Source organism: Miscanthus floridulus, chromosome 15, assembly GCF_019320115.1.
Source record: "Miscanthus floridulus cultivar M001 chromosome 15, ASM1932011v1, whole genome shotgun sequence".
In the NCBI taxonomy this organism is placed as follows: Eukaryota; Viridiplantae; Streptophyta; class Magnoliopsida; order Poales; family Poaceae; genus Miscanthus; species Miscanthus floridulus.
The window spans coordinates 2548004-2575531 of NC_089594.1; the positions used below are offsets into that span (position 1 = coordinate 2548004).

Sequence of the window (27528 nt, forward strand, 5' to 3'; positions counted from 1 at the left end):
TTAAAGTGACATGATGTATGATCGCTCTGCAACAACTCTCCGTTTAGAATTAGTCGTCTGCATGTGCATTGCGCCAATGGTACGTTTCCAGCCATATGTATATCTGCTTGCTTGTTGCAACTTCTTAGACCAATCAGTGGTGCTTGATGGATCGGTCTTAAAAACTCGACTGCTTCAATTCGTTGGCTGCTGCTGCTTCATCTGCATTGCCATTTCTTCAAGGACATCTTTGTCAGACCTGTCGTTGAGACATTCATTCATGTGTGTGTTGGCTGTGTCAATTTAAACATGGAGGGTGCGTCACCTCTCACCTGCATCTGCAGAAAAATGATGCACATAGCACCTTGTCACCTGGATAGAGACGTCACTGTTCCCTTTGAAATTGATCAGACCTGTTCTGGTCAGGTGATGCGATCGAGATCACGCCATTGGTTATTCATTCAATTAAATCCACCACACCTCACTTAGGGATCGTCACAAACGGAAACCGATACATGGCATTGGCAAGCCTAGGTAAAATAAAAAATAAAAAAATAAAAAAATCCTCATTTCCCCCTTCCATGTCGGTACGGTATCCAATTTTGGAACAAATTCGTCATGGCAACATTTGTTCAGCATGCCATAGCATATTCATACCCAAACTTGGCAAATCCTAGCCTTCCTCACATCTTAAAATGAGAAGGGTTGGGAAATGTTAGTACACAGTTCTGCATAATGCGCAAGTTGGCATTTCAGGATTTGCATCAGCTATTCCTACTTTTTCTACAGAAATCATCCCAGAAATGTTCAACACTACGTAGCTCAGCAACAACCGCACTGTTCTGCATAATGCGCATGTTGGCGTTTCAGGATTTGCATCAGCCGTTCCTACTTTTTCTACAGAAGAAACACAATCCCGGAAATGGTCAGCACTATGTAGCTTGCAAGCAACCATTTGTCAATACCTACTATTGGGTGATTCAAGCGGGATCTTTGGACAAACACTATTCCATCATTCCAGTCCAAAGCATTCACATCAGCATCCAAAAGTGAAGTCCCCAGCGTGAGGTGATGCTGCCAAGTGCCAAACAAATTAGGGTGATGAGAAGTTAAACTGTACGCCTGCCTTCCCCCTGTCATGATCAAACTGTTTTAGGATGTAGCAGTAGTTCATCTGGAAAAGAAGAGAAAATGTTAAGTAAACTTTAAGCACCAACTTCACCACTAAATTCACCGGAAAATTTGAAAAGTGCCACAGGACTTACCTCTATGCGGAACAGTTTGGTTGGCACAACTACACCGAATCCTGCAGAACTTCTGAATGTCTGTAGGAAATCAGTAAGGGAAAACTTCCCACGACCATGCTCTGTTAGTTTAGCAAGATTTCCAGCAGAAATGAATGCGTGGCCATGAATTCCCAGCTCCCTGAGCGGCTTCAGAGGAAGATCAAATGACAGATCAGCAAAGGCTGTGACTGCTATGTCACCTCCCCCATGTAGCTCAGGAGAAGCAAAAGCACCATTCTCAGAATTATTTGGGGCAGAGGTTCTGAAGTCTTTCGGGTCCAGACCTTTTGCTTCAAAGCCTGAGAGTGATGATGGTCCACCCAAGCGGCAAACAAGGGACCTGTTACCACCCAAGTAAAATCTTTCTGAAAGTGGTAAAATAGATCTTGTGGATCTCCTTTCCAGCGGAATGATGACTCCTGCAGCCATGCCAGCATTGAGAGCACCATTCAGCACACCAAGTGGGAAAGCCACTCGAAGATCAACTTCCTAATAGGCAATCAACAAAATGAATGATATTAAGCACGACTGAATAAATATGTTTCAATTTGAATCAATCCAGTTGTTTAACTAAAAGAAATCCTGATGTGCAGTGTGTTAGAACATATACATGATTAAAATGGTGAAATTCAAATTTAAAACTGCCACCTTTTTTGTTAGGAACTAGGACTGAAGACAAAGCCAACTGCCATTTGACTGCTTTAGCAGACCACGAAACTTTTTGTTTTTTTTAGCATTGGTCCACTAATCATAGAAACAATCAAAAAGTATATTTCGAGGGAAAAAATTCGGGATGTGGCCGCAATGTGCATGGTAGTACTGATTGTGCAGTTGGAAAAGAAAGTAAGACTTACAAAGACAATGCATAATGAGTATAAAATGTCCAAAGACTTAGAGTGCTACAAAAGAAAAATAAAAGTAAAAAGGATATGATTAAAAGGTGTACACCCTGGTTTTATGGGAAGCAAAGGATGACTAGAAAGGAAATCAGATATACCTTACGAAGACACCATGAGTCTTTGCTTCCTGGTGCAAGGCATCCAACTTGGTAAGATGACAAATAAGCATACCCACGTGTAGGCCTTATGCTTGAGTCCTTCTGGTCATCCTTGTACACATACATAATAGAGGACAAAAGCCTATGTCCTAAATGCTTGTCGATACGGGACCCACCAGATACCCCATAAGGAAGGAAGAAAATCTAGTCTAACTAGGATTTCTTTCCCTATAAACTTAGTAGTAGTAGTATTTCGTAATCCTACTAGGAACCTCATTGTAAACCAACTAGGACTCTGGCCTCCTGACTATATAAAGGAGGGCGGAGTTCCTGGAGAAGAGACTAACACAACAGACAACACTTTACAATCAATCCAACGCAAAGGCTAACGCCGACTGGACGTAGGGCTATTACTCAATCATGGTCGAGGGCCCGAACCAGGATAAATCGACCGTCTCTTGCGTTTACCGTCGAGTTCTGCATACGCTGAAGCCCGAACAAACTGCCCCGGGTACCCCCGTGGCAGGCTATCGGTGGTAAAACATCGACAGTTGGCGCGCCAAGTAGGGGCTTTCGGCGAATTTGCATCCGAGAGCTCGACGGACCTTGACAACATGATCTTCTCGACGGGATCAACCTTCATCTTCGGTTCATGGATCTGCGAGGCAGGCGACAACGACAAGCTCCAAGGCCGTCTCCTCAAAGATTCGGATCACCATGAAGACCTTTCTATTTCGACGACTACGACAGATCAACTCGCCGAAAGATTCGCGCAGCTCGTGATGTCCGATCCAACTCAGATTTCGCGGCTTTGCGCATCCGACTCAAACTCCGGCTCCGCATCCGAGATGGAGTCTTTACCGAGTTCTTTCGAGAAACCAAGTTCTTTTCCGGTGGGGCTCCAGAACGCGGCCTCAGCCTATCAAGAAAACAACTCGGAATACACTCAGAGTTCTTTCAAGAAGTCGGGTCCTTTTCTGTTTGGACTCCATAACATGGCAAAATCTTATCAGGCACGACTCGAAGGATCCCTCGATCCAGTGCTTAGAATGCCACTAAAAGGAGCTCAGGAAGGTCTCGTACTAACTATAACATCTCAAGACTGCATCGTCCACTGGCCAGGTTCTGTTCCTGAGGACAACGGTACCCAACTAGTCGGCACGACGACGATAACAATTCTACCATACCAAGAAGGAGACTCGATCTACGACCTTGAAGCCTCTACTAAAATCACCAACAACTCTGACAGTGTGGAAACCGGCGCCGATAACAGAACAATTCACGCACAAGAAGTATTTATGGTTCGACGTCCTCGATCACCATTGGTCCCTCCAGAAGCACCCGACATTAGGTCATCGGATGAATCTGAGTCCAACATATCACCCTTTATCCAGGGGCACGATGGTGAGACCGAGAGTAAGAGGCAAGCCAGAGAAAGAAGAAACAAATTGAAACAAGGACGCCTACGCCGTGCTAGGCAGCGCAAGGAAGCTTGGATCAAATATGAGTCAGATCTAGCTGAGTACGACAGAAGAAAATTAGAACAAGAAGTCGAAGAAAGACGCGCGACGAATACACCCTACAATAGGATCCGAGAAGCACTAGAAGAACTCGGAGCGACATCACTTCCTAGTGAAAAATAGGAACGGCTCCGGGACCTCCTCCAGTCAGCAGCCCTAAGGACGCATGACGGAAGGGCCCGCTCAAGACTACCTGTCAGGTCAACATCTCATAGGAAGGAAGATCAAAATCGAAGGAAGTCCGCTTTCGAGAGACTTGGACCAAGTGGAAGTCATAATAGAGAAAGTAGAAGGGACCATAGTCAAAACTACCGAATCGAACAACCAAGGAAGATCAGAAGCGAAGCATCCATTCAGACATCCCCACAGAACTACTCTCACCAAAATGATAGTTGGCAGGAAGGAGGTGCCGAATCAGAATACAAAGAAGCCGGAACGCACGATAGATTCCTCTATTTTGTAAACAGACTTGCTTCAATACGACTACCTCACAAGTTCAAGCCGTCCAACCATTCTAAATATGATGGCAAGACTGAACCAAGGCAGTGGCTCAGGATTTACTCACAATCGATTGAACTAGCCGGAGGGGACGACGATATCAAGACCTTGTTCTTTCCCATGGCCCTAGAAACCATGCCCCTCCAATGGTTCGACAAATTAAACCCAGGGTCAATCAGAAATTGGGAGGACTTGCAAAGAGTTTTTGGTGAAAATTTCGCAGGTGTCATTACGCATCCCATCACCCACGCAGAATTAAAAGGACTCAAGCAGAAAGGGGTGAAAGTCTCAGAGATTACTATTGACGATTTGACGAACTACGTGCTCAAGTATATGACATCACCGAACGAGAAGTGATCGAAGCTTTCTCTCACGGAATCATGGCTAGGTGGCAATTTCAGGACTTCTGCAAAGAAAATCCGAGAAACAATGAAGAATTTAGACGCACAGTAGAAAAGATGATTACTGCAGAGGAGAAGACACGAGAAAGGTTCCCGGATAGAAACAACCGAGACAACTCGGACAAGCAAAATCATCGAAACATCGACAGCTAACGCGTACAATTTGATAACTGATGATGGAAAAGAAGTCAACAATACATGGCACATCAGCCAACTAAGAAGATTCCATGCATAAAAACAACTCAAGGAAGAATATATATACAAGCCACAAGAGATCAACGTTCATGATCAATAAAGATGGTGTTCCTCGACAACATATATCTTATTATGGCTTTCCCTAGTTGTTTTCACTGAGTATACCGACCGAGAGCAAAAGAGCTGAAAAGATGCTTGAGCCCGCCGATGAGGGTAGCTAATAAGCTAACACCCGAACCAAAAAGCAAAATGGCTAAAATTATGCCTGAGCATACCGGCCGAGAGCAAAAGAGCTGAAAAGATGCTTGAGCCCACCGATGAGGGTAGCTAATAAGCTAACACCCGAACCAAAAAGCAAAATGACTGAAATTATGCCTAAGCATACCGACCGAGAGCAAAAGAGCTGAAAAGATGCTTGAGCCCGCCGATGAGGGTAGCTAATAAGCTAACACCCGAACTAAAAAGCAAAATGGCTGAAATTATGCCTGAGCAAACCAGTCGAGAGCAAAAGAGCTGAAAAGATGCTTGAGCCCACCGATGAGGGTAGCTAATAAGCTAACACCCGAACCAAAAAGCAAAATGGCTGAAATTATGCTTGAGCCTACCGGCTGAGAGCAAAAAAGCTGAAAAGATGCTTGAGCCCGCCGATGAGGGTAGCTGATAAGCTAACACCCGAACCAAAAAGCAAAATGGCTAAAATTATGCCTGAGCCTACCGGCCGAGAGCAAAAAAGCTAAAAAGATGCTTGAGCCCGCCGATGAGGGTAATTGATAAGCTAACACCCGAACCAATCATGAGTTGTTTTCACAACCAGGGAAAGAGTCAGATGCTGGCCACACCCCGAGTTAAGCAAAAAGCTAAAAACATTCTTGAGCTCACCGGACGAAAGCAAAGAAACTGAAGATGCTTGAGATCGCCGGTCCTAAGTCTTTTCAATACTAACAAGAACAAAAAGGCAAAGATCTACATACCCCGAGTTGTTTACATGGCGCAGATGAAAGCCAGACAAGCAATCGACAAATCAAGAAACTTTGTCAAGCCAACGATCTATAGACCCCAAGTTGTTTACATGGCGCAGATGAAAGCCAAACAAACACTTGACAAATCAAGGGACTATGACAAGACAACGATCTTCATACCCCGAGTTGTTTACACGACGCAAATAAAAGCCAAATAAGCACTCGACAAGTCAAGGCTCAGATAAAAGCCATACAAATGCTCGACCTATCAACGAATTTTCCTACAACGGATGAAAGAACATGACCACTCTAAACCGCTGATGCGCGCCACGCCCAAGAAACGACTACTCAGAAAAAATTCTGATCACTTGGACAACTCATTTGAAGAATAAACAAGGCGAAGACATCCATGCAAAGAAGACATCAACGAAAAATAAAGAATCTTCATTCAAAAAGGAGTATAATATCCTATCACAGAGGCTGGCGTACAAAGGTCAATTACATCAAGCATCGTCATCAGGAGAAGAAATATCAATATAAAGATTATCCACAATTCTCCTGGCTAAATCTTCGACCTCAGGCTCCACCTTTTCAACGGCATCCAGATATTCTTGACTCTCAGCTTCCTCCGCAATCTTGGACAAAGGGACCTCCGGAGCAAGAACACGAACCTGGGCAAGAACATTTCTGGTACATTCAAGATATACAAGAACTACAAAATACGCCCGGGGGCTGCTCTACTTCAGAAACTATCATATTCATGACTACGGAGATTTCAGACCACGCAACAAAATGCTCGATGAATCAAAACAGCACACCAGGAGGGTATTTATAGACCAAAGAAGCGGTGCACATGGACCGGGAGCACCAACGGAACAAACCTAACAAAGAACACAGTGAAAAGACAGAATTCAATGAAAGAGGACTCAGGCGTGAAGGAACAGTACTCAAGAACAACCATATTCGGAAGAATATACCAACACTGTACAACTCGTGAACAAACAGCGTTTACACTCAACCGCCACCATACAACTACATCTGACAACAGCAGACTACCAGAGAATATGCCAAGACCCTGCATCCGAGTTCTTTCTGAATAAAAGAACCCGGATAGACGCTCAGGGGCTGCAATAGGAGAGGTTTTTTCAGCTCTTTTTAACAGCATAAGATTCAAGACCCTCCAGCTCCTTGTTCCAAATAGCAAGAGGCTCGGGGGCTACACTCAGTGAGTGCACTTTTTTTTCCTTGAAAAAAGCGCACGTCACCAAGAAGATCTCTTCAAGACAAACCACTTCAAGGACTCATGTCAAAAAGAACCCGAACCGAGCAATATCCGAGTTATTTTTGAGTAAAAGAACCCGGGCATATGCTTGGGAGCACTTCGACGAGGAATCAGAACAATTTCAAGACAAGACCCTCCAGCTCCTTGTTCTAAATAGCAAGAGGCTCGGGGGCTACACCCAGACGAATGTATTTTTTCTTCAAAAAAGCACACGCCACTCGAAGATCCCAAGAAGTGCTACATGGTTTCACTCAGGAAAGCACTCGGACAACGCTTGTTCCTGCTCGGCAAGACCTGAAGGAACAAGACGAGGCTTCCAGAACTCAACCATGAAGTGCTCGGGGGCTTGTCGATACGGGACCCACCGGATACCCCATAAGGAAGGAAGAAGATCTAGTCTAACTAGGATTTCTTTCCCTGTAAACTTAGTAGTAGTATTATTCCGTAATCCTACTAGGAACCTCATTGTAATCCAACTAGGACTCTGGTCTCCTGACTATATAAAGGAGGGCGGAGTTCCTGGAGAAGAGACTAACACAACAGACAACACTTTACAATCAATCCAACGCAAAGGCTAACGCCGACTGGACGTAGGGCTATTACTCGATCACGGTCGAGGGCCTGAACCAGGATAAATCGACTGTCTCTTGCGTTTACCGTCGAGTTCTGCATACGCTGAAGCCCGAACAAACTGCCCCGGGTACCCCTGTGGCAGGCTATCGGTGGTGAAACATCGACAATGCTCTTGTATGGAATTGGATGACATGCATGCTGGGTCTGTTAAATTTCACCATATCAGGTTGTAAGCAAGGCTATGATTCATGGTGGAGAGCAAGCCAACAGAAACACCCATAATGTGCTCTTTGAGTGAAGACTTCAACCAATCCTCTGACAGAAATGATATCCTGGCATGTAGTCTTGCTCCAATTCTTGGCATTTCCACTCTAGCACTTAGTTCTGCTATGTGATCTAATTCAAGAGCACCTGATGTATCCCAGGTTTCGCAGTAGCCAAATAGGTTCTTCAACTTCAGTGGAACTTCCAGTGAAAATGATCTAGCATGCAAAAAGGTGTAGTGGTGTAGACAAAGAAAATTGGTGAGGCTTGAGAAAGTGAATTAGAGAACAATTTGAGGTCATTCATCTAATATGTGTTTTCTCCAATAAGGCCATAACGAATCTTTTCAAAATTATGGGTCAGATCGATAGGCAGAGTAGAGTTAGTGACATGTCAGAACAAAAATGTGGAATGGCTGGTGGAAAATTCTTTTTATTACCGTGAGTACTCTGAGCCCGTTACTGGACTACCTTTTGCAAAGCCTATTGTGCTTATAGATGGAGGATGAAGATTCTCACTAACCAAGATCCTAATTAACTGCTATTTGGACTAAAAGTGATTCGGCCACTGTGCCGGGCACAGGATACTACACAGTCAGGTCAATGAATTCGCAGTCAATTGTACATATAAATTATATTCTATTTCCAAACAGTTCTAAGTGGCCTATTAGCTCAGCTGGTTAGAGCGTCGTGCTAATAACGCGAAGGTCGCAGGTCCGAGACCTGCATGGGCCAAATTTAACATTTTATTTTTATGTTTTTCCTTTCTTTTCCAAAAAGTTTTTTTTTGGCTCAATTTCAATTCCTTTTTCCAGAAAAGACAACTTTTTTATTTTTCCCTTTCTTTTCCAGAAAGTTTTTTTTTTGGCTCAATTTCAATTCCTTTTTCCAGAAAAGGCAACTTGGCCAATCACATAGCTTTCTTCCTTATGAGAACTCTGACGAACAAATTCTTGGTGATTGAATGTGTTATTTTGTTTTCTTTTTTCTTACACTGAACATCACAGCAAACCACCAAGTATTCAAGTTTCTGAACGGATCACAACCGCACTCTGTAGTTTTCACTCACTTACGAGCTCCTGCTCTGTTTTCCATAATAAACTTATTCCCGCTTTTCCTCTTTCTTTATTTTCCTTAATAATTCTCAAGTTACAAGAATATCTGCTTAGACAGGAAAATGGTTACAAGACAAGATATACACACCTCTCGGCACTTTCTGCTTAACTCTGCTCCTGGACTGCGGCTACTTTTCAGCTGCTGCTGCTGCCGCCGCCTGCAAACACCATTCCAACGGTTGCTGAAATGCTTCTCTTGTCTTCGCTGCTCATGCAGCACAGGTTTCTGGCTCCAATGGAATAGAAAACCAGGGCGCCAAATAGCACAGATGCGACAGGAACCGTCAGATTGTCGTCAAGGCGTGTGCTGATAGGGAGTGACTCCACAGCTGCTGCAACCAGGGATATGACACCAAAGGCAGCCACCATAGTCCAGCTCTTGTCAACAAACCCGAAAATGTGGAAGTAGCACATGTACCTGGTTTCATGTGCACACATCACATACATAGCAGTTTCAGGTTCAGGTTATATGCGCAGTCTTCAGGTTTGAGCAGAAATGTAGGGATTGGAAAAGGTACCGGATAGATTGTTTACTTACAGGATTGATGCAATGAAACCTGCCAAGAACATGGCGATGCTTCCGGCATATGATTTTTCAGGGTTGTGAGGGAGCTTCACACGCCCAAATCGTCTCCCAAATATGTCAGCAACACCTGAAAGAAACAGTGTGCTGGATTCAGGCTTCACCTGAAGAAAACAAAGAGGGAGTTGTGGCTACAGAACCACCTCTTCTGCTACTAACAGGCACAGATTGTAATTGTAATAACAGAAAGAAGCAGAGCTACTAATACCGTCTCCCGCACACAAATTGCAGATCACCGCGATTGAGATGGGTGATGTCCTCCAGAAAACTATTGTTGTCAGAGTTATAGCACAGGCATAATACAAAGGGCCCTTGAGAAGTTCTCTGGAGTCAATCAAGAGGTAAAAGATTGGAACAGTTAATACCTCATCATGTCTGACAAAAAAAAAACACACTTTTTGTTTGAACAAGAAATATATATTTGATCACTGCAAATTATACCTGCAGTCTCCATGCCTGGTCATCGAGTTAACCACACCTTCATCTTTCACCAAATCAAGTCCAATCACTGTCACCTTTATGATGTTGATGATGAGGATAAACGGAGCAAGAAATGGAGCAAACACATCATCTGAGCTGAAAACGAAATAAGCAAGCAAAGGAATTATTTGCAGTAGGGTAGATAGGCTACGACCGGAAGAAGAGGAACTTTGTTGGTGGCCTAAATTTTACTTTACCTGAACAAAGGCCACATAAGGAAGTACACTAATCCCACAGTTATGTGAACCAGTTTCCTGCAGAGTTTCTAGACGCACAGAAAAAGTCATACAGAGACCAATCAATAAAATTCATTCATCTTAAAGGAGAAAGAAAAGTCAATAAGCTTAGTAAGTAAGTAACTAATTGCATATCTAAGTTTTCATTATTCAGGTTTCAGAATATGATTAGTAAAGCTGCAGGCTGCAGTACTAGAGTTTGGTGGTTGACTTTGAGTGTGGGGTTCAGGCCAGCTTGAAACGAATTGGGGCCACACAAGTTGGATCACAACTCGAATGTACTGATAGCACAAGCAGTAGAAAACCAAATTACGGAGCACAGAAATGATTTGCGTCTTGAGACAAGCTCGCAACCACAAGTTATTTACTATCTCCGAAAGGAAAAGGTTCGTGTAACCGAGTTATTATATAGCAGGTGTGCGGAAGGAGAAGCAAGGGGCAAGCAGAGGGGGTGAGGCGGCGTGACCTGCTCCAGCAGCGCGCGGTTGGCGACCTCTTCCCAGAAGCGGAGCACGACAGCCGCGGCCACTCCGGTGAGCATGGCGGCGCCGGCGTCCCGGAGCAGCGGGCTATCCGTCCACATGGTCTCGACTCGCGACTCGCGACTCGCGAGCGGAGGTGCCCAGCTAACTGTCAGTGTGTCACTGGTCCTGCTGCTTGACTGGATGGATTATGTATATTGTGGATCTGTTCCGCGCCTGACACCAGTGCAGAAGGCCGGGGACGGGGAGAGAGCCAGAGAGCCGAGAGGGATGCTGCAGCTCAGCCCGTCTCCCTTTCCTCTGTTTTATTACAACTCCACATGAAAATATTTCGTTTTACTCTGTCGTTCTCGCTTCTTGAGAAATTAAATATAGTCAATTGTATCATTAGATAAATCATATCTATTTTTATCGTAAACTTAGTTAGAGATACAAATATTACTAATTTTTTTTTCTATAAACCTAGTCAAATTAAAAAAAAAGATTGACCAACACAAATACATAGTTACACTTAAAAAAGGGACGGAAGTCAACGGGTGCCTAGCCGAGTTGGTTAGGTGGCTCTAGTTGCACTTCTCATGAGCGCGAGTGAACCTTAGGATAAGGTTAAAAAAAATCTCTCGTCGTCTCGCTCACGCTAAAACGGGCTCAGTTCTTACATAGGCTGCGGTGCCAAAGCAAAGGCTAAGAGCCGGCTCTGTTTTTATATGGGTTACGGTACCATTATGTATGGATAATTCAGGGTCCGAATTTTTTTAAAAAAAAAAAGGGCGGACAGAAAGTTCACTGCCTGATCCCTGAGCTGTGGACTGAGCCAGAATACTCAATTGATGTCTGAGAGCTGTACTCTTTGCTACTCTTAGTAAGTAATCTCTTTTTCTGTTTATAAATATATAAGGCGTACATTTAGCTCTTGTCTTTGTTGCAGAAAAAAAATGCAACCAAATTTATGTTCTTTTAGGATTTCATTTTTCCCCTAGTTAGCTTCTCATGGATTTTTTTCATAAGATTTACATTTTTCATGGGTGCCTATCATAAACGATTGGCCTCATATAAGATGACGTGATTTCCTCCTTGCGTGGTACTCCTATGTTCAATCATTATATTAATACTATATTTATATTCCTTTATTTGAGGAACAAAAACATGCATCTGAAGTTCCTACAGCGTGGAGCCAATATATATGACTTCAATCTATGGATTACAAGATATAGCGTGATTTTAGGAAAATTCATAGTAAATTTAATTTAGCTTGGAAAATACACATTTTTCCTCTATAATATGTTGTGAGAGAATAAACTGGTGGTCAAAATACCTCTAAAGACTTCTTCCAGTCCTAATACACCTAGCAAACATGAGTGGAGACTAATTCAAGTCCGAATACACACCTAGCAAACATGAGCGGACGTAGTATAGAAAACTAGAGACGTGAACGAACAAAATTCAGTAACTCTAACTTGGGTACCGTTTAGTTCCACTTTATTTTACAAAAATTTTCAAGATTCCCTGCCACATCAAATCTTTGGACGCATGGATGAAGCATTAAATATAAATAAAAAATAAAACTAATTACATAGTTTAGACGAAATTCACGAGACGAATCTTTTAAGCATAATTAGACTATAATTAGACACTAATGGTTAAATAATAACGAAAGTGCTACAGTGCCATTTCCCAAAAAATTTCACCAACTAAACAAGGCCTTGTTGAAATCAAAGGAGATAACTACAAGCAATGTCTCACTTTCTCTTATGTAGTAACCTTTTATTTTGCTAAGCTTTCTCTTACACTACTGGATTCAGGTTCTTTGCCGAGTGTTTGAGGCACTCGGTAAAGGCCAAATTGCACTCGGCAAAGCCTTTGTTGAGTGCGGCACTCGGCAAAGAACACACGGCAAAAAATTGATCGACAAAGCCCTCTTTGCCGAGAGCCCCAGGGACACTCGACAAAGAAAAGTGACCGTCACGGCGCCGGCCCCGTTGACAATCGCTTTGCCAAGTGCCAACCCTGCAGGCACTCAGCACAGATTTTTTATTTTTTTTAAAAAAAAAAATTTCTTTGCCGAGTGCCCTCTATTTGACCCTTGAGAAAGATTTTTTATTTTTTTTCTAAAAATTCTTTACCAAGTGCCCCCTAGCCAACACTCAACAAAGTTTGATTTTTTTTAAAAAAAAATTCTTTGCCGAGTGCCCTCTAGCTAACACTCAGCAAAGTTTGAATTTTTTTTTTAAAAAAAATTCTTTGCACTGTCCCATCTACAACAGTACTAGTTCTTGGCACTGCAGAAGCAGAAGGCCAACGAAGCGCAACAGAGGTGGCTCAGGCCCTCTCGCCCCTGATGCGGCGCGCGAGCTGGATGTCCTTGGGCATGATGGTGACGCGCTTGGCGTGGATGGCGCAGAGGTTGGTGTCCTCGAAGAGGCCCACGAGGTATGCCTCGGCGGCCTCCTGCAGCGCCGCCACGGCCGAGGACTGGAACCGGAGGTTCGTCTTGAAGTCCTGCGCGATCTCCCGCACCAGGCGCTGGAAGGGGAGCTTCCGGGTCAGCAGCTCTGTGCTCTTCTGGTACTTGCGGATCTCACGCAGCGCCACTGTGCCCGGGCGGAACTGGTGCGGCTTCTTCACTCCGCCGGTGGCTGGCGCCGACTTGCGCGCCGCCTCGGTGGCTAGCTGCTTCCGCGGCGCCTTGCCGCCCATCGACTTTCGTGCCGCCTACTTCGTTCGGGCCATCGGTGCCGGATTGGCTTGGGAGCGAGCGGCGAGGGAGACCGGAGGATTTGGGCGATGGGGAATTGCAAGCTGGGGATGCGGTCTGCCGTGTGAGGAGGATTTGGGTTTATACTGGTGGCAGAGGGGGTGTGCTGGGCGGGCACGGAGGGACGGCGAAAATTTTTGGGAGGCGCTGGCGCGAGCCGTGGAGAAATTTGGTCCATTGGATTGGGATGGACGGTCAGGGTAGCGCTGCTGGCGGGGGATGATCCGCGTGCTCGATGGTCTGCGAGCTGATTGGCTGGGACACCTTCGATGCGGATCCTTGGCCCCACTTAGGGCTTGTTCGTTTGACCTGAAACAGAGGCAGGAACTATTCCAACCGGAGGAAACTTATATAAACTGGACACACAATCCTAGCTGAATTAGTTCCAGGCTATGGTTCCCCGGAACCGAACAGACCCTTAATGATTTTTGGCCAGGAATATGAACGGGGCTGTCTGGTGGGCTTCACATAACCCATCCTGGCGTATGATTCGGACTTTACAGACTTCCCGGCCGAAATGGTAGCCCGCTTCGCCGAGTGCTCCGATCCGGCACTCGGCAAAGTAATTTTTTTTATTTTTTTAATTTTTTGTTGAGTGTCACCTGACCTGGTACTCGGTAAAGAGTTTTTTTTTTAAAAAAATTCTTTGCCGAGTGTCCTTATCTGGCAATCGGCAAAATATTTGTTAATTTTTTAAAATTCTTTGTCGAGTGCCGGGACGTCTGACACTCGGCAAAGAGAGGTTTTTTTTAATTCAAACGTAGTTTTGCATGAAAAGATGATTTCAAATCAAAAAGTTATCAATTACAATGTTTCATAACTTTTCGAGATCTACAAAGTTTATTTTGGTTGTTTTTCCATCCGAGGTCGTTTGAAAAGTTCGAATTTTAAATTTTTGAAATTCAAACGCAGTTTTGCATGACAAGATGATTTCAAATCAAAAAGTTGCCAACTACAATGTTTTATAACTTTTCGATATCTACAAAGTTTATTTTGATTGTTTTTCCATCCGAGGTCGTTTGAAAAGTTCGAATTTTAAAATTTTGAAATTCAAACGCATTTTTGCATAAAAAGATGATTTCAAATCAAAAAGTCGCCCACTACAATGTTTCATAACTTTTCGAGATATAGAAAGTTTATTTTGGTTATTTTTCCATCCGAGGTCGTTTGAAAAGTTTGAATTTTAAATTTTTGAAATTCAAACGCAGTTTTGCATGACAAGATGATTTCAAATCAAAAAGTTGTCAACTACAATGTTTCATAACTTTTCGAGATTTACAAAGTTTATTTTGGTTGTTTTTCTATCCGAGGTCGTTTGAAAAGTTCGAATTTTAAATTTTTGAAATTCAAACGCAGTTTTGCATAAAAAGATGATTTCAAATCAAAAAGTTGCCCACTACAATATTTCATAACTTTTCGAGATATACAAAGTTTATTTTGGTTGTTTTTCCATCCGAGGTCGTTTGAAAAGTTTGAATTTTAAATTTTTGAAATTCAAATGCAGTTTTGCATGATAAGATGATTTCAAATCAAAAAGTTGCCAATTACAAAGTTTCATAACTTTTCGAGATCTACAAAGTTTATTTTGGTTGTTTGATCATCTACTCATCCGACGTGGTCGTTCTAACATTGTTCACAAATCTTATATATCTCTCTTGTAGTTTCATAAACTACAAGAGAGATATGTTAGATTTATGAACAAATTTACTTTCACTTTGTTATATGAAGAAAAGACCAAAATAAACATTGTACATCTTAATGAGTTATACAACTTTGTAGTTGAAAACTTTTTCATTTGAATTAATTTACTGCTTCAAAATGTGCTTTGAAATTTTCTTTGCCTGGTGTCAAAAAAAAACACTCGGCAAAGAAGCTTCTTTGCCGAGTGTCAAAAAAAACACTCGGCAAAGAAGCTCCTTGCCGAGTGTTTTTTTTTGCCGAGTGTTTTATTTTCCGCACTCGGCAAAGAAGCTCTTTGCCGAGTACCCGAAAAAAAAACACTCGACAAACCACTTAGCACTCGGCAAACTCCGGTAGTGTTAGTTAACCAATTAAACGTTTCGTTGAACTTGAAGCATCATTACTCTTATATAATTTCTCCTTGTAGATGATGGAGAAGTTGCACATTTAAAGAGAGAAAGGAGGGGAAGGGGCAAAAACAAGAAAGGATAAAATGAATTGAACCAAACACACCACAAACTCAACTAATTAACGATGAAGAAAACTTCACCTGGACATATGCATGACTAAGAACACCTTGTTTTTTTTGAAAGATCCAGTTTCCCGGCTTTGTTTTATAATAAATTAGCAAACAGCTGTTACATGTACATGCGTGAGTGGTGCTACCATCCGCAGCCTAGGCTGCGAAGGTTTGAGGTTCTACACGAGCTTTTGTGCAACCATTCTAGGCTTAAGTTCACCACCACCAGCTCCCAAACAGCATTTGGTCCACCTTTCCCAGAAACTCATCACGAACACGGGCATTCCTAGCTCCACCGGTAGGAGACCGGCCAGTGCTGACTCTAGTCTACAATACATGGATCACAAACACAACAACACCGGTCTTGCATCTAAGCTTCATGGAACCTCCATCTCCTGTGCTATAGCCGCTAGTGCTTCGGCCAGCTTCTTGTTGCTCAGGCGCGTGGCAGCCCTGATCGTCATGACGGCCTGCTCCGGCAGATCAACAGCATACATATCCACATAGGCGGTGACAGCTGCATCAGGCTCCGGCAACGGGTTGTTGATGAAGTTGAGTTCGCGCATCAGCTTCCTCTGGGCCCGTTCAGCCACCGACACCGATGATGGGCGCGCCGCGAGGCGCATGCTCGAGCGGGGTGGCGACCATGTTCTTCCATTTCCTTCCCGTGCGTTTGCTGCAGACCCGTTTCGATGGGAAGGTCGGGCGCAGGAGCAGTGGTTCAGGGACGCTCTTGAAGATGGCGCTGCAGAAGTCATGGATGTCGTCCACCCGGTCTGCGTTAGGGTCATCGTAGAGGTCGTGATCAACAGTGGGGTATCCCTCCCTGCCGGAATCGATGTTCGGTGTAGCAGACGCGTGCACCGCCGCCGTGCCGACTTCCATACGGGAGGCGTCGCCTACCTCGCCGTCATCCGAGGACCTGCCTGCCAAAGCCTGGGGATTTTGGCCCGCAGTCTCCATAGTCGGGACAAGCTGGTTCGCTGAGGAGCAGGGCGTCTCCTTGCTACCTTCCGGCGAGAAGTGGGGATGAGCTGCGCCGTCTGTCCAGGAGAGGGATTCCTGGATCATGGGATCCTCCTCTCGAGAATGGATGCCTCCTGTTAGCCTAGCGCGGAGCTGGTAAGAGATTGCGCGTGGCCGACGGGCAGGGCAGGAGCGGGAGAAGTGTCCGACACCCTTGCACGTGAGGCAGCGCATGGGATCCCGGCAGTCTGCAACCAGGTGGTCAAAGGCGAGACACCTGAAGCAGCGACCGGTGAGCTGCTTAAAGAAGGCCTCACGACCTGCTTCCAGCGCACGCCTGGGCTTCGGCATGGGGCCTGTGGCGTCCCAAAGTGGAGAGGCATCTCTTCTTCGGCGGCGTCCAGTCTTCGCGCTTCGCCATTCTGGCGAAACAGGGGCACTCTGCAATGCCTTAGCACCAGATGGCTCACCCATCTCCCGGTCCGCCTGCTTCCCAGCTGTAGGGGGCGCAGCATGCCGTACCAGGATGGATTTCAGGCGGGGCAACGCCACGACATCTCCAGACGCAGGGGCGGCAAGCACCAGAGCAGGTGATGGGATCGAGGGTTCCGCCGAGGGTGCCGCGGAGGATCCACCGGATCTTGGAGCCGGGGATGCCCCGGAGGGGGGCGCGGCGCACCCAGCTCCCAGGCCTGCCAGCGTCTCTTCGCCCAATGCGTCAGGGGTGGTGGGAGAGGCGGCTTCAAGGTCGTCATCGTCGTCATCCCAGTGGACGAGTTCCCCACTTCCTCTTCTTCTTCAGATGTCAGCTCTAGCGGGCGCTGGGCAGGGAGTGAAACCGAGGATGGGATGACAGATGGCTTGGGAGTGGACGCCAACACTAGGAGGGTCACCGGCGTGGGTAGAGGTGGGGGCGCTTTCTCACTAGGGTGCTCAAGCTCGATCTTGCATGGACCAGGGACATGGCTGTGGACTTGGGGGTCCTCCACTGATTGCGCCTCGAGGTGGTGTGGATCGACCTCAAAACTGCCATGGGGAGCTAGATCGGGGAGCGAAGAGCACGGATTTGTGGTTGGTTTGATGGGGCTCGCGGTCTGTGGGGTGGGTGGGGCGGCGGCGGGCTGGGGGAGTGATTTTTTTTATTTTTAATACTTTTTTTTAAACTTTTTTAAATCTAACATTGATTTTTTTTTAAAAAAAAAACTATCAATTTTGGCCGCACCTAGCGGCAATCATACTGTCGCACTATGCATGGTGGCGTGGCGAGGCTGGTCAGCAGAGCGCTAACCAGCGAACGTGGCAGGCTCTGTCGCGCCACCCCATCTGGCACGGTGAGGGCGGATACAGAACCACGCGTTGGCTCCCTTCCTCCTCCTTCCCTCAGTCCGTTTCTCCTCTCTCCCTCAGTCCCTTTCTTCCCCCACTGGATCTCGGCCTCCTCCCCTCCAGATCTCCCTTCTCCACCGCCCCCTCCCTCCGTCCTCCGTCTAGATCGGCCTCCAGAGATGACAAGGCATAGTAAATCTTCCAAACCAAGGTATACCCTATGATTGATTTGTAGAGTTTCTTGTTCTTGGTTCCTAAAACGAAATGGAAACCCTAGGATTGATTTGTTCAAATTTTGGAATAGGACGTTGGTAGGAACTGCATTCACCCGTTTGCCACTTCATAGTGGTGTTCCGGTGCCGATGTGCTACTACGGTGATCCCTGCAAGGTAGAGATTTCTGATGAGGAGGAAACGTACAAACAAAGGTACTAGATGTGTGACAATTATGCATTTGACCCTACACCTCGTCAGATCCGCATTGGGTTGATGGTGAGAAATTAATATTGTGCAATATTATTTTATGTGTCATGAAATCATGCATGGTTTATTAGGTTGTATGTGTAACAGTTGCATGTTTTGCAGACCCCTCCACCACTTTGTGATTTTAAGCAGTGGATCGACACCGAGATCAAGGAGAAAGACAAGTTGTATCTGGGGAAATTGAAGGAGTAGGAGGCGGAGCACAAGGAGTTGGTGGAGAAGAGACGCCAAGAGGAGGCAGCAGAAAAGGAGCACACAGAAGAGGCTGAAATGAGGCATGCTGCTCAGCTCAGGGAGGAGAAGGAGAAGAAGCTTGAGCGCATTCGCTGTGCGAAAGCAGCAATGGAGGAGAATCCTGATGCTCTGAGGAAGGGAAAATGGCCTCGTTGCACTCAGTAGTTTGCTAGATTTGGTACTTCTATGGTTTAGTCATGAACAATGTTGTCAAGTATTGCACTTTCCACTATGTTTTCATGCACTGGAGTTTTTAGTGTGTTGTCAAGTACTGGACTTTTCATTGGGTTGCCATGTATTGCATCTTTTAGTCAAGTAATGTATTTGTTACTTTGTCCATGTACTGCACTTTGTAACTATGTTGTTGTTTCATTCATTTCAATAATGATGACGTAATGTAACGAGTTCACATAATGGAATTAAAAGCAAAGAAGTACTACAGTACACAGTTGAACACGTACAACATATGAAATGGCATGTGAGGACCTATACCAAACAATGGTAAAGAGGTCATGTACTAAACCTAACATGCCTTAGGTAATTAAACCAAACAACAAACACATGGATGTGGCACGTGAGTATGATATGTTACTCCTAGTAATGTAGCCACATAACAAATTGTGTTGAACCTTCTCCATAGTGCCCTCCCAGTGTAGGCGGCGATGGTGGTGGCGGTGGCGGTGGCAGTGGAGGCCCCTTGTTCTTGTGGTAAGGGCAGTTGCAATATGGATCAGTGCAGAGTACCTCCTGTGAACTAGCACCATTGCTGTTGTCATCGTCTTCGTCGTCCTTCTTACCGCTGCTAACTTCCCTTTCTAGATCAAAGATACGGTCCTACAGGTAGTAGATGTACTGCTGATGCGGATAAATAGGACGTGGGTCGACCTACCGAGTGAACCCATAGTTTTCTTTGGCCTCAGAAGACTGTAATAAATATCTCCTATAAGTGTTAGTAAAGACGAGAAACATATTTAACAAACAAATAGTAATAACAATTACCCATGCTTGCAAGCATTTGACGAAATGACGACCTCCATCCACCCCCTCGGTGAACATCTGCACTAAGCAGTTCTCACCATGCATGTATTTTGGCCAATCTTCTTTCTGGTTATCGTATCCTCTGAGAGGTGCCTCGTGGGTGAAATCACTTTTGCTCTCAACTGGAAACTCATACACAGCTTCATCAAAGAAATCAGGACCAAGAGACCCTTCCCACCCAATGGGAGTCCCCTTCCTCCCTCCCTTTCCTCTAGATGACCCTCTAGACATTCCTACTCCAATGAAAGCAAAAACTCGTTTTGAAGATAGTAACAATGCATCTAGCAATGCGTATATAAAGGCAGAGGCGGGTTTAGTAGCCATTGTAAATAGGCGTAAATGGTCTTGAGAAGGCTACATACTATCATTGAAAAGCCTATTTGGAAGGACACTGAAAAACCTAGACTCGTTTACTGAAAAGTCTATTCGAAATCTGCAAAAGCATGTGTACGATACGACGGTGACATGATAAATCACTAAAAAGCCTAGATGCTATAGGTTTTGAAAAGCCTAGACACTGTCAATCCATCTGAAAAGCCTAGACATTGTCAATCCATCTAAAAAGCGTAGATGGCACCTAGAGAGAGAGAGAGATGTACCTTGCGCCTCATCCATGGTTGGGGGTTGGACAAAGAGAAGAGGGCTCCAGCAACTTTTGAGCAAGAGAGAAAGGGAGCCAGGGAGGTGAGCGATGCACGCGAGACGTGACGGTGCCAAGAAGATTCCTTGGTTGGCTCGGCTTGGCTTTGCCATGATGGATGGTGTTGGCATCTCGTGCTCTCCCACCGCCGCGCCAGGTTTTGGGTGATGGATGGTCGGCTCGGGTTGGGTCATGTTGGCTAGGGTGGGGTGGGGGTGTTCTAGGTTTAGCCACGCCACCCTGAACGGCGCGTCAAGCCACCACGCCACCCCACGTAGGGCGGCAAGCCACCGCACCACCCCGCCTAGCACGGCAAGGCCGACGCACGAACCGCATGGCATGGCAGTCATTGACACGGGAAAAATAGGAAGAAAGAGGTGGCATTTCATTCGTTTGCCCAACACCCTCGCCTCGCCTTGCCAACACCTCTCCTAGCCTCGTCTCGCCAACGCCTCGCCTCGCCTCACGTTGGTTGTTGAGACGAAAAAATTAAGGAAAAAGCTAAGTTTATCGATGAAGTTAAAGCACATTCGTCATCACAACAAATAAGAAGAGTTCCATAGTACATAAGTTCACGAAGTACATTAGTTTGCAAATACAAGTTCATCATCAACATAAGTTGAGTTCTCCATGTCATCCTACATTACTCAAACTCTAGACCCTATGTCCCAGGAGTGTACGGGTACCGTGGACGCTTCTGTCGCTTTGGACATGAAGGTAGCATGTTAGGAGTGAACCCAACGTCGTTGCGGTCGCGATGCCGGGGATCCCAGCGAAACTATGGCATGTGACTGGTACCCTGCAAGTATAAGGTAGGCATCATTAGTTACAGTCCATAGGTACCTTACTTCAAAAGTTTGGCGAAAAGGTATAGGGAGCACCTGTTCATCTCCCTGAGTAGGAAACGGTGCGCCACCTAGCTGAGACATGCCAATCTCATCGTAGTCATCGTCATCATAGTCCTCCTCGTCGTCGTCGTAGGCATCATGCATTGATGCCGACGCTCCTTCTGCAGGGCCCTTGCCATGACGGATCGGAGTACGAGCACCAACCATTGTGGGGGATGAACCGGCTGTTATCGGCATAGAGGTCAAACAAACTAGAGTAGACAAAGCCAGGTCGTATGGTGGCACCCATAGTGTATCCATGCAGCTGAGCTTCTGAGCCAGCTTCCTAGTAGTCCTCCTCACTTTCTACGAAATTATGTGATACGAAATAATTAGATATTTATTAAAATAAAGTAGATCGAAGTTTTTATAAAGATGTTGCATATAGATTGTACATCGACAAAGACGTGTAGAATGCCCTGCTGCTCCCCTCTAGTCTCATGAAGTCGGAGGACTGCTTCATTGGAGAGCATTGACAACTATGTGGCCTACGCACAGAAATCAGGTACCTCCCAAGTAGTCAACATATTTGAATGCATGCGCGACTACCTATGTGAACATTCAAATGTCTTACCACATATCTCTGAAGCGGTGCTCTCTCTGGCTGTGTCTCCGCCCTAGTTGCAACATCGTACTCATTGCAAATGTCCTCGTTGATTGTGGCTTTAGTGTAGGGAGGCCTGATATGTGTCCTCATAGACCTGTGCAACCACTCGAGGTAAAGGTCAAAGGTCTGCTGGTCGTGTGGTTCTCCATCGGTCGCCTCATGCCTCTGCCTCTCATTCTAGAGCTAGATGTAGCTGTAGTGCGTCACGCACTGTCGACGGGATATCATCGATAGTCCACCGAGGGGTATACCCAAGATGGTAGATTGTGTGGTAGAGGTGCGCATGATCAGGAACTAGATGGCAACAAAGACACAAGATTTAGACAAGTTCAGGCCATCAATACAACGTAAAACCCTACGTCCTGTGTTCTGTTGGTTTGTATTGATTGTGTATGTGGTGGAATAATGAGATGTGATTCTAGGCTAAGCCCAGAGGTTTGTATCTAGATCTGGATGTTGATCTAGGGTGCCAACTAGGAGACCCCTACCCCTCCTTATATACTCTGGAGGGGTAGGGTTACAAGGAAAGTATCCTAGTCGGTTATATGGTAGGTATTCTATTTGGATTACAATATTTATAAGAGTCCTAGTAGATCACATCTTCTACCATCTTGTGGTACCTAGGGGTATATCCCCCACAACTAGTCCCCGAGCGCCTTGTATCCACTGAGCAACGCATCTTGATCACGTTCGAGCAGTCTAACTTGAAGCCGACCAGTTTAACTGGTAATCCGACCAGTTTAACTAGTAGTCTAACCGGTTTAACTGGTAGCCAACCGAAGAAAATAAATAGCCGACCAATTAAACTGGTTAGCAGGCCTCGAACTTACTCAAGTAAGGTTTGCCAGAAGGATGTAAGGAGCTCAAGATTGAATTTAAAAATTCTTCACCTTAGATGAAGTGTACACACTTAGGTTCCATTTGCGATGTCGTATGATTATCATCCATGACTTAGTCAATAAGGGAGCTTAGTCCATATCCAAGCAGTACACGCACCGCTAGGTAAAGTGTACACACTTAGTCCCCGAGCCTGATAGTAGGTGAAGAATGCACCTAGTGCCAGGGTAAAAAAAATAGAAGACTCTAGACGCTTAGCCAAACATGCAACTAGTCCCTAGCTTAGTTGAGAACCAGTAGGAAAGGAAAACAGTATACTCACCGCAAGGTGAAGCGTACACACTTAGTCCCTGAGCCTACTAGAAGATAGAGAAACATCTTGTAGCAGGGTCAAAGAAATAAAGTCAACTCCTTTAGTGATTGCGGCCTCGATCCGATCTGAATAAGGCAATCTGGATAGTCCATCATAAGGCTTCCAGTGGGCAGTCTCCTCACCAGAGACCCCGTATCACCCCCACCTTGGAACTCCCAAATCACTGCAACAAGGTTCGAAGGAAGGCCATCAAATTTGAACCAACTGACTTGATGTAGCAAAATCCGACCGCCAAGGGAGTCCCCAGCTTAGCTGGCTACTCTTACACAAAGAATCTAAACACTGAGGAGTCCTCAGCATAGCTAGTAAGCCCCCAGCATAGCTGACGATGAAGCCCAAGCGACGAGCAATCTGACCAGTTGGTTGGGTGATGAAGCGAGCGCCGAGCAGTCCGACCAACAGGTTAGCGATGAAGGGAGCACCGAGCAGAAGTGAACACCAAGTTGTCCGACCAACTAGTCGGCGATGAAGTGCATGAGCCTAACGGACCAACCAGTTGGTCGGTGGTGAAATCCGAGTGCCAGGTGGTGCGACCACTTGGATGATGATCCTCTTGTCCTTCTTGACTGATCCAGTCCCCGAGCGTAAAAAATAGGCTCATCGACCGAACCTGGCCCCTATAATACAAATATGTAGAACGGGTAGTATATGATGTAAAAAATAAAATACATGAACTCCGGAGAAAATCAGCACCGATGAAATAACATATGTGAAATAATTTCACATCTCGCTCTTTGAAGTTTTCTTTATCTCCTCAAGTGGTTAGCCTTTTACGCGAGAACAAAGCCCCAGCTATCCCATACCCTATGGCGCAGAGCACTGATTCTCGTACACGCTTAAGAGTATAGGCATCACTGAGGAGCCGCTGCCAACCAACCCATGACGCAGAGCACTACTGCCCATACACATTTAGGTGCTGAATCGGAAACAGGGCCACTTCTTTGCCTCATGATGAAAGCGTGTTCCACTTTAGCGATTTAGTCAGGAGTAAAAGGGGAGGAGACATAATTACATGCTAAGCACACCCTTAGGGTGGTCAGCGAAGAATCATGAAGAAAATTTTGAAGATGTATGGCGATCAAAGAAATATGTGATTAAAACATGTAAGAAAATAACACTTAGCTTGTTGGTAGAGACGAGCTATCGTCGTGGCCGAGTGGTTGGCATAGTATCCGAGTAGATAGATGTACGAATCCTCATGCGGTGGCGCACAGCAGGAAACACGCACGCCACCGAACCACAACAAAGGTGAAGTAGATCGCGGACGAGGGAGACGAGTTGGCACATGCAGAAAAATTAATCTGTATTAGATATTCAAAGAGTAGATTGATCTAATCAACAATGTTGCTAAGAACGGCTCACCCAGATTTTTAGTAGACATCGACGAAAACTGCCATCTAGCTCGTTGGAGGATCAGCACGTACACCCCTACCTGGCGCGCCAACTATCAATGAGATACCGTTGATAGTCCACCGAGGGGTATACCCACGATGGTAGATTGTGTGGTAGAGGTGCGCATGATCTGAAACTAGATGGCAATAGAGACATAAGATTTAGATAGGTTCAGGCCGTCAATACGACGTAAAACCCTATGTCCTATGTTCTGTTGGTTTGTATTGATTGTGTATGTGGTGGAATAATGAGATATGATTCTAGGCTAAGCCCAGAGGTTTGTATCTGAATCTGGATGTTGATCTAGGATGCCAACTGGGGGACCCCTGTCGCTTCTTATATACTCTAGAGGGGTAGGGTTATATGGTAGGTATTCTATTTGGATTACAATATCTATAAGAGTCCTAGTAGATCACATCTTCTACCATCTTGTGGTGCCTGGGGGTATATCCCCCACATGCACCAATCCTTCTCCTTATACCTGTTCCTTCGATCGTATCCGCAATATACATGAAAGTTAGTGGTTGGATACACACAATACTATTTTAGGTTTTGAAATATTCAAGTGCTATGCGCTCCCACTTGTGCAAAGCCTAGTTCGGCGAATACAACCGCGAGGGTATGACTACCTTCTTCTGAACTACCTACACACCCTATAAGGGTAGTGCATCTCGACGATGTGGAAAAATGAGTGGGACGTCTGAATGCCACTCATACAACTCTTCCTCAGTGCGAGGACTTAGGTAGTCCAGCAGCTCCCATCAACCTTAAGGACACCGAGTCACCTAAAATTTAAGTGACTCAGTTAAGTTTTGATTTTTTGTAAAACCAACAATACAACTGACATGTATAATCAAAGTGGTCCTAACCTGGTGCGGTCTCATGATGTCCAGTAGGTCCATGTAGAGCCTGTACCGCCACTGCGGTTGCCTCTCACTAGCTCTGCTTTTTTCCAAATGTACAGAGCAGTCGGGCCAACATCCTCGTGATTCCAATCCTGCATTGAACAAGAAAATTTAGTTGTCAAGTGCTGATCACTATATTTAACGCTGACAATTGTATTTAAGTGGTTTAAACTACATAAAAAATCGATGTACTTACAGGCAAACCATGGAGAACGGGCCTCCCAACTGGCTATCGCTCCCAACACCAAACCTGTAGCAGGTGCGAGCAGCCACCTAGGCTGGCGTTCGCTGTCATGCGATAGCAGGCAACGCAGAGCTAATGATACATCCATGCTAGGACCGCGCTGCCCTAGCTATACACGGATATGTTCTCCCATGGCTGGCTAAGTATGGGGAGAAACGACCAGCTAATGGTGTTACCCGACGCATCGGGGGACAGGAACACGCTGAGGAAGTGCCACGGCCTGACTCTGGCGTACCTCTCGATCTCCACCTCTGGCGCCTCTAGGTGCAGCGACAACCCAAAGTGAACAATGAGACTGATGTAATGCCAAAAAATAATGAAAGCAATAAATATGGTCGATTTCCTTATTTAGATTTTCTAGCATCCTCATCGTCAGGTGGCCTAATACCACAGAACTGTTCGACCACGTCCATCCAGCAATTGGGGTCAATGATCCCAGTCATTGGAAGCCCCACCCAACCAAAGACACAAAATAAGCTTCATGTCTGAAAGCTCTTGTTTGGTTTTGGTGAATTGATGAAACCCTAAATGCTAACCTAGTTTATCAAGTGATCATGAGATAGGTAGCACACTTCAAGAGGAGAAGCCAATGAAGATCATAGCATGACAATGGTGATGGCATAGTGATGATCAAGGGCTTAAACTTGAAAAGAAGAAAGAGAAAAACAAAAAGCTCAAGGCAAATGTATAATTTGTAGGAGCTATTTTGTTTTGGTGATCAAGACACTTAGAGAGTGTGATCACATTTAGGTTTGATAGCCGTACTATTAAGAGGGGTGAAACTCGTATTGAAATACGGTTATCAAAGTGCCATTAGATGCTCTAACTCATTGCATATGCATTTAGGATCTAGTGGAGTGCTAACACCCTTGAAAATGTTTGTGAAAATATGCTAACACATGTGCACAAGGTGATACACTTGGTGGTTGGCACATTTGAGCAAGGGTGAAGAAGTTAGAAGTGAAATGGAGTTAGTCGCAATGATGCTGGCATCGGTCAACTGACCGAACGCTGAAGGGCTGCGTCCGGTCGTGTTGTCGTTCAGCATAGTGATTAGGGTTAAGCACCGGATGCTAGGCTGTGTCTGGTCAAGCATGACCGGACGCGTCCGGTTGGCAAAAACTTGTTTTGGACCCTTACTGTAAATGACCGGGCGCTGAGGGATCAGCGTCCGATCAACTCTGTCAGAGCGTCCGATCAACTTGTCGACCATTGAGATCAAACATTCACCGTTGAACGCAGGAGACACGTGGCCGCCATCGGGTGACCGGACGCTGAGGAGCAGCGTCCGGTCAGGTGGACCGGAGTGTCCGGTCACCCCGATCAGTATCTAGTGAAGGGGTACAATGGCTCTATTTCATGGGGGCTTCTATTTAAGCCCCATGGCTGGTTCAAAGCTCACTCTCTTGGCCATTAGCATTGACATAGCAACCTTGTGAGCTTAGCCAAAGCCCTCCCACTCATCTCCATCATTGATTCATCATCATAGTGAGATTGGGAGTGATCCAAGTGCATTGCTTGAGTGATTGCATCTATAGGCACTTGGTGTTCGTGTTTCGCTATGGATTTTGCTTGTTACTCTTGGTGGTTGCCACCACCTAGATGGCTTGGAGCAGCGAGGATCGTTGAGCAGAGGGTGGTGATTGTCTCCGGCTCCGATTATGGTGATTGTGATGGGTTCTTGACCTTTCCCTGGTGGAGAGCCAAAAGGTACTTTAGTGGATTGCTCATGGCTTATGTGATCCTCATCTTGTGTTGGTTGTGCGGCACCCTTTTGAGGGTTTAGCGTGTGA

The 27528-nt window shown here is 45.5% G+C and overlaps 2 protein-coding genes, 1 non-coding gene and 2 pseudogenes across 3 annotated transcripts; 2 read left to right on the plus strand and 3 right to left on the minus strand.

The window, feature by feature from the left end:
- Positions 1-806: 806 nt before the first annotated feature.
- Positions 807-8260, minus strand: LOC136509485 (uncharacterized; annotated as a pseudogene).
- A 354-nt stretch (positions 8261-8614) lies between these two features.
- On the plus strand, positions 8615-8688 carry TRNAI-AAU (transfer RNA isoleucine (anticodon AAU)). Its single transcript has one exon. It is a non-coding gene; the product is annotated as a tRNA-Ile (tRNA).
- A 335-nt stretch (positions 8689-9023) lies between these two features.
- Positions 9024-11272, minus strand: LOC136508787 (probable phytol kinase 2, chloroplastic). The gene is made up of 6 exons (XM_066503561.1): positions 10834-11272; positions 10329-10396; positions 10093-10227; positions 9860-9975; positions 9607-9721; positions 9024-9486 (listed from the first exon to the last, which is right to left on the minus strand). The coding sequence occupies exons 1-6, from the start codon at positions 10948-10950 to the stop codon at positions 9204-9206; spliced, it is 834 nt and encodes a 277-aa protein (XP_066359658.1). The 5' UTR covers positions 10951-11272; the 3' UTR covers positions 9024-9203.
- Positions 11273-12571: 1299 nt separating this feature from the next.
- LOC136509273 (histone H3.2-like) lies at positions 12572-13642 on the minus strand. The gene has a single exon (XM_066504087.1). It carries the CDS (start codon positions 13544-13546, stop codon positions 13169-13171), a length of 378 nt encoding a protein of 125 aa, XP_066360184.1. The 5' UTR covers positions 13547-13642; the 3' UTR covers positions 12572-13168.
- Positions 13643-18200: 4558 nt separating this feature from the next.
- Positions 18201-18977, plus strand: LOC136506480 (uncharacterized; annotated as a pseudogene).
- Positions 18978-27528: the final 8551 nt, after the last annotated feature.

What these genes read in the sequence shown, in the direction of transcription:
- LOC136508787 (XM_066503561.1), bottom strand. Translation starts at nt 10,950, where the DNA reads ATGTGGACGGATAGCCCGCTGCTCCGGGACGCCGGCGCCGCCATGCTC. An exon ending in ACCGCGCGCTGCTGGAGCAG is followed by an intron (nt 10,397 to 10,833) that starts GTCACGCCGCCT and finishes CTGTGCGTCTAG; the next exon opens with AAACTCTGCAGGAAACTGGT. An exon ending in GGTTTCATTGCATCAATCCT is followed by an intron (nt 9,487 to 9,606) that starts GTAAGTAAACAA and finishes ACATGAAACCAG; the next exon opens with GTACATGTGCTACTTCCACA.
- LOC136509273 (XM_066504087.1), bottom strand. Translation starts at nt 13,546, where the DNA reads ATGGGCGGCAAGGCGCCGCGGAAGCAGCTAGCCACCGAGGCGGCGCGC.